At 32.5% G+C, this 7108-nt stretch overlaps 1 protein-coding gene across 1 annotated transcript; it reads left to right on the plus strand.

Moving 5' to 3' along the window:
- The first annotated feature begins 3043 nt into the window (after positions 1–3043).
- On the plus strand, positions 3044–6043 carry LOC125829501 (uncharacterized). The gene is made up of 4 exons (XM_049508719.1): positions 3044–3824; positions 3943–3996; positions 4102–4286; positions 5809–6043. The coding sequence occupies exons 1-4, from the start codon at positions 3068–3070 to the stop codon at positions 5893–5895; spliced, it is 1083 nt and encodes a 360-aa protein (XP_049364676.1). The 5' UTR covers positions 3044–3067; the 3' UTR covers positions 5896–6043.
- The last annotated feature ends 1065 nt before the right edge of the window (positions 6044–7108 follow it).

Genomic DNA, 7108 nt, shown 5'->3' on the forward strand with positions numbered 1-7108 from the left:
ATTAAACTTTAAAACACAAATTTAAAATAACTTATTCTGAATTAAAAAAATAGCCCATTTCATTAGGTGCATACTGAAGGAATAGACTTAGAAATTGATACATACTACTGAAAAATCAAAATTTGAAGAACTAACGTAAAATTGACATATTTTTTACCCAATATTTTGTTTAGCAATTTTAGCCTAAGAATAATGGCATATTATATTCAATATTGTATTCAGTCCATAAAATCATACTGAGTAAAATATTTTTTCCTGAAGTTGTATTAAACGTACTTAAAAATTAATAGGACACACGTTTATTTTTATTTCATCTTATGACAGTTTGTATACAAATGAAATGACAAGTAACGATTAACAAGTGTGCCACCAGACACATTGTCAATACCTTATTACTATTTATTATAATATGTTTTTTAGAGAATAAACAGTATAGCAATTAAATATCAAGATAATGTATTGTAGCTAATAAAAAATAATTTATCAGTACATAAGTGCAACAATTCACCTTATAGAGGTCTCTTACTGTATTTATATTATTCAACTATGACCAAATACATTGTAAATATTGTGCGATATATTTATTGTATTTTGATATACATAATTAATACTCATATGATTAAACTAATAAATCATTGCGTATATGACAAATTTCGCTCATCTCCCTTGCCCCTCTTCACCACTCTTCTATGTATATGGTATCTCAAATACATGCGAATCACACCAGATACATACAAATATATGTATCTAATGTGATTCACATGTATTTGGGACACATAACGAAATCTCGCCCGCTTCCCTTCATATTTTAGTATGTCTGGTAGCAAAAAACATGTTTCTAAATGTATATTCCTCAATGTATGATAGTAAACTCTTAATTAATGGTAAGACACATAATATTTTTTTTAAAATAGTCAATAATAGAATATATGATAATGAAGTATGTCTAATTATGTAGTTCATCTATAAATATATAATGCAAACATTACAAAGTAAGACTATTTTATGCCAATTAAGTCTGCAATATAAGGATAAACTACCTTATTAGACATACATCACTACCATATATACTAATCTTACATCGACTATCAAACAATTACATATATTACTACTTTTAGTATTTTATGCCTTATATTATTGAAGATACAATTAGATACTCATCCCTTAAAATAAGAATTGATTAATTATCTTTCTATTTAAATTCCACAATTAACATTTTAATAACATTCAAATATTTTTCTCTCTTATCAACTTCCCTCAATCTCCAACCTTATCAGCATCTCTCCCTCCACTAATAAGCGAATAATCAACCATTTTACTCCTAAGAATCAAGTATAGTTCATATATTTTACTGCAAAGAGTATGACTTTAATGGAAATTTATGCTATGTCCTAGTTTTTATTTGTATTTTTTTCTTGCCAAATTATAGTCATGGTTTCTCTCTAACAGTTCCCTTCTCCAGTTGACTCAAATTTCATCTCCGATACTTGAGGGCCTTCTTCAAATCTTCATTAGTAGGAGGGATGAAAAAGTGGAAATTTTGATGGATATGACGAATGTCTGTCGGATCTAAGCACAATGAGCAATATATGATACGATAGATACTCTACCATCGTATGCATAACGAGCAACATATTATACGACATATACTATACATCTATGATAAAACAATTTCAGATGCTAAAAAAAGGGAAGAATTTTGAATTTTTCTATCTTTTTTGGATTAATGATACGACAAATACTCACAGTTATGATTTGTTCCTAAATTCATGTGTTTCAGTTATTTTCCATATATAGATACACATAATTAGATGTATATGCTTACTATCTATTCGAGATACATGTTTTTGGATATAACGTATGAAACTGATATTTGATACATCAAATTAATACTACATACATAAAATTAATACAATATACAGATAACAAATACACAAAATTAATACTAAACAATTCTATTAATGAATTTATTATTTCAAAGAATAATAAAATGAAGTTAATTAAACATAGATACGCTCCTTGATTTCCGCCTTATTTTAAGAAATTTGATTAATTTAAATTTTCAGAATTAGTTGTTCAAGTATCATAAAAATCTTCAATTACTCCTCTAATTAAGGAAATCAGTTACAACCAATTAATTTAAACAAATAAAATATGTATCTCGGTTTAAAAATTTGACAGATACACATATCTCGTGGATTCAGAGTCATATATTCTAAGTACGAAATATGATAAATAAAGTCATATTTGAAACTATCGAAAATCATAGCAATTAGGATATAATGTAGTGGGATTGATGTAGTTTGCCCCTAATATAATACATGTTGCCGAACTCTCAACAAATAGTGGTAAGTTAGGTCCATTTTATGCTATGAATTCAGCCATATGATTCAATTGAATTTCCAGCCCATCTAATGTGGGCTATACTATAATAATGGCCCAATCATTTTCCCTCCAAGTAAGAAAGTCGCGCCCATTGTTAATAGGTTTTGAACATACAAGGCGGGCCAAAAACTTAAAGACCCTTAATTTTACCAAAATTCGATTTCCCGCCCCACAAATTTGCTGAAACTTGATTTTTACTTCCACCATTTTCATTTCTGTGTAGCAAATCCACTGTAACCAAAGAGAAAAAGAACCCACCTTTATCAATGGAGATGCTTTAATATAATTCAAGATTCAATATTTTTATTTCAACACTGTACATTGGGTTCTATCAATCTTTCTGGATTTTGTGTTAAATCCCTTTCTCAAGGTTAGTATCCAAGAACCTGATTGATGATTGGTACATTATAATTTCAATTAAAGTTTGTTAATTTTGTTGTTCTTCTGATTTGCCCAAATTTTCTCTAGGGTTTTAATTTGTACAGTAGCTGCTGCTTCTGTGATTAGTATTGATTAGATGTGTTAAATTTATCAAGTTTTCATTTTTATTGTTGGTCTGTATCAAATATAAGATTTTTTCATCAACTGTAGTAGATTTGAGAATTGGGTCATGGAAATTTATGTGTTTTAGGGCTAAAGATTGATTTGTTGGTAGGGTTCATGTTGGATTAGTGATTGCAGGATGGATGAAGATAATGCTGTTGAAAGGTGTCCTAAAAGTCGTCCTGTTTTGGGAAATATAACGAATCAGCTTGGAAACAAGAGACCATTTTCTGCACTTTTGGGGAATTCAAGTCTAAAGTGTGTAGATAAGGGAAATGAAAATCTAGGGGGTAAAGTTGTTTTGGTAGATGATGGAGATAATGCAAAACGTGTTTGTGTTGGTCCTCGGCCTTGTGGCAAGATTAAGTCAATAAAGGTAGATGTTGTATCAGGGATTTCAAATATACCAAATGACAACCAGGATCCCAGTTTGTTGCGAGTTGATTCAGCTACTGCTATCTGCCAAAGTACAATCGGAGATAACAACGAGAACAATGATGCTTGTGGGAGTGCTATTGAAATTGTCAATGATTGGGAAATAATTCCAAAGAAAAATTCTGAAGTTATAAATGATATGGATGGTTTGGTAACTGGGGTGCCAGTGCCAGCATTGTCCGGAACTGATGACCATGATGCTGCCCGGAGTTGTGAAATTAACGAGGATAGTGAGGGCACTGAAAGTGAGGATATGTTTCCTAATGGCCCTGATGAACTTGGTCTTGATAATCTGGTTATGAGTCAGTCTGGGTCAGTAGACTTGGCAAGATTGCCAGATTCACAGGAGTCAAGAGTTAAACTTGAGACATGTACAGGAACACAAACTTGTGAGGATAATTCAGGTTTAAGTGCTAGCATTGAGTCAATCAAAGCTTGCTCTTGTACCTTTTGCACCAAAGGTAAAAATATCTCGCAGACCATTATATTGATTAATGTCCTTCTGAGCTTATATCCCGTCTTGTTTCAGTTCATTTTAGTGGAGTGTTGATTTAGTTTTCTTTGTTCTGTGATAATCAGCTGCTTATATATGGTTAGACCTACATTACCAGGATACCAAGGGTCGGATAAGTGGTGAGCCAGCTTAAAAATATTTTAGTTACTTAATTAAACTTAAGATCCTTGTTCTTTTTCTCCTTGCTTCTTTTGTTTACTCAAATACTGTTTTCAAATACCTAGCCATAAAGAAGAGTCAGAGAGAAGCAAGTCTTTTAGTTGAAAGAAGTGGCAAGGGTAAAGAGCTTCAGAAGGAGGGTCCAGAAAAGAATACTGAAGCAGCAAATCTTGAGTCAAGTTTAATGGGTCACTGGAAGTCACTCTTTCAACACATGGAGCACATTTTTCAACGGGAAGCTGACCAGCTAGTAAGTTTGCTAACTGACCTGTTCAGTCTCTGAGTTGGTATAGATACTCAATTCAACTTTTACATATAATAACTGAGAGTTGTGAAGCTGTCAAGCTGATGGATGTTCTCTGTTGACCATCCAGCTGAAAGATTTTTCTTTATCAAAGTTAACTCCCATTGTTAGAGCTTTTGGTGTGGTGCATTGTATTTTTATACTAGTTGGATCATTCACGTCGAGGACACATACTTGTTCCATCAGTATGCCTTTTGATGGGAACATTGTTCATATATTAGAAGATTGTTATCTTTTAGTAATCTTCAAGTATTTGCCAAAGTTTGAAGATTTTTTTTTCATTCTCAAAAAGTAAATCTTCAAACTTTGACAAATGGGCAGAGCTAATGTTTTGCCTTTTGATGGGCACATGGTTCATAAATTAGAAGATTGTTATCTTTTAGTAATCTTCAAACATTTACGTAAGTTTGGAGTTTTTTTTTTCATTCTCAAAAAGTAATCTTCAAATTTTGAAATATGTGCAGAGCAAATGTTTTATCCAAGTTCAATATTCAATTTGAAAATCATGTTGTCTTGTTACTAATAGACAGGAAGCAGTAAGTGTCTCTTTACCTCTTTACTGAAAAATAGAACATTCCCAATCTGTCAATTGCCCACGGAGGAATGGGGGATTGACACTACTTGCAAGTTGCAACCCGACATATTAGCCATGTTGTAATTCATAGCAGTCTCTTTGTTAATTTACTGTCCTGGTGGAGTTTGTCAGGACCAGTAGCCAGAGATTACTTGTTAGAACATCAATAAGCATATCAGTGTTTTGTGAGATCATGTTCTTTCCATTTCTGAAAACTTTGTTCTTTCAATAAATAGTGATTAGAGATGTAGTTACACTTGTGAACTGCCAACTAGAGAGAATATTAGAAAGTCCATTCAATTAATGTTCTGTTACTTATTTTCTTTTAGTCACCACCCTGATTTATGCTTCTTAGATACATTGATATAATGAATTCAATGAAAGAAGAAAATAATTTGAAAAAAAAATGCAAGAAGTTGTATAAATATCACATTTATATAATACACGAGTATCACTTCACCATTGAATGTTTGATTCACCGTTCCGTTTCTTATTCTCTGTTCTTTTGCTATTTGGCAGCCCTAAACAATTTGGTCTTGCCCTCAAAAGAAACATGCATGCTTAAGACATGTCAATATGCCATGTTTTGGCAGTGAAGTAATAAAAACCTTGTCTAATTCCTGATTTTTAATTTCTTTGAACCATTGTTAATGCAAATATCAGTTGATGGAAGCTACTCCATGTTAAACTAGAGTAGTTGGTCATGATCTTGCCACATTGACCTTGTTCTTCAGGCAAGCACTTAATCTGTAAATGATGCTTAGTTGCATCATGTTTACTTTCTGCACAAACACTTTCCCACTCATGCAAACCCCAATTCTCTCTCCACCCCCTCCCAGCTCAATTAAACAGCATTAGTATGAACCTGATGATGTATTCATTTTTCTGTTACAGGAAGGTAGTTTAGTTACACTGACCGACCTCAAAGACAGATGCAAGACAGAACTGGATTCGTCCAATGGGACCTCAGAGAACTGCTAGATGGTTCCAAATCTTCTGTTTGAGGTTCATTTTGTATAAGTTTTTTGGTTGCTCATGTTTTAACATGATCTATTGTACTTGTGAAATCTTGTATAACAGTCCGGTTGATGTAAAATAGTTAGAAAATGGTCTAACATTCTTGGTGATCATACATCACAACAGAATGAGTTTCATTAGATGAGTGCTGCAGTTTTTATTATAGTTTGAGGCTATATATCAATTGCTTTCAAAGCTACCATAGTGAATTGTTGAGCCAATGACACCTGATTGATCATTTTGTGAAGGGAAAATGTTCAAACTTGCCATTTGTTAGTAGTTGAGGCCAAATATACCCTCGTTATAAGATTGGTTCAAATATGCCATTATGTACCAACAGAGGGAGCTTTTCAACATATAGGACTTTTGTACGAGGAAAACTATCAAATTTGCCTTGAATTATGTGAAGTGGTCAGATTTGCCTATGAATTTTTTGAAATTGTGCAGATTTTTGTTCTCAACCTTATCAATCATCTCTCCAAATCAATTACCATCATTATAATTGATCCTCTCAACTCTCACAAGCAGCATTATTTGAAGACCACCATGAGTTCTTTTCGTATGCCACAAAGAACAAATGAAATATCGCATTCAAACTATCTCTCACCCCATTATTTGCCATCTTTCCATATTACTATTTTACTTGTCCTAACACAGCCTGCTCTCAACCGCTGTAACCCTTCTTTGATCACCACAATATTACTGCAAATGATTTAGAAACTAGATATTCTGTTAGAAGGTTTGCTTTGATATTAGGAGGTTGATGTGGAACTCTGGCATCACTATTAATGAATGGTGATGGAATTGTGCTGATAGAGCTTCGACAAAGCAATTGTTTATGAAAATTGACTTTGATGTGACAACATAAGGATGAATATGATTTGTGTGATTATCTCACTCAACTAGATTTGATAATGGCAACTACTAAGCAAAGAGCCAACTGCAATTGTTACGCGATAACATGCATGCCATAAACCTTTTGGTGATGCTTTTCATATTAGGACGTACAAATTTTTAGCTTACAGTAATTAATTAAATGATAAATGCTAGGGTATTTTTGAAGGAGTTTTTGGCTAAAAACATCCTTGAACTATACTCTAAACTTAAAGCACATCCTTGTAATATCATAGTTAACAAAAAACATCCTTCAAATATCTAAACATTAACAAATTTCATC

The sequence above is a fragment of the Solanum verrucosum genome, unplaced genomic scaffold, assembly GCF_900185275.1.
Source record: "Solanum verrucosum unplaced genomic scaffold, falcon-dt-bn FXZP01000031.1, whole genome shotgun sequence".
Classification (NCBI taxonomy): Eukaryota; Viridiplantae; Streptophyta; class Magnoliopsida; order Solanales; family Solanaceae; genus Solanum; species Solanum verrucosum.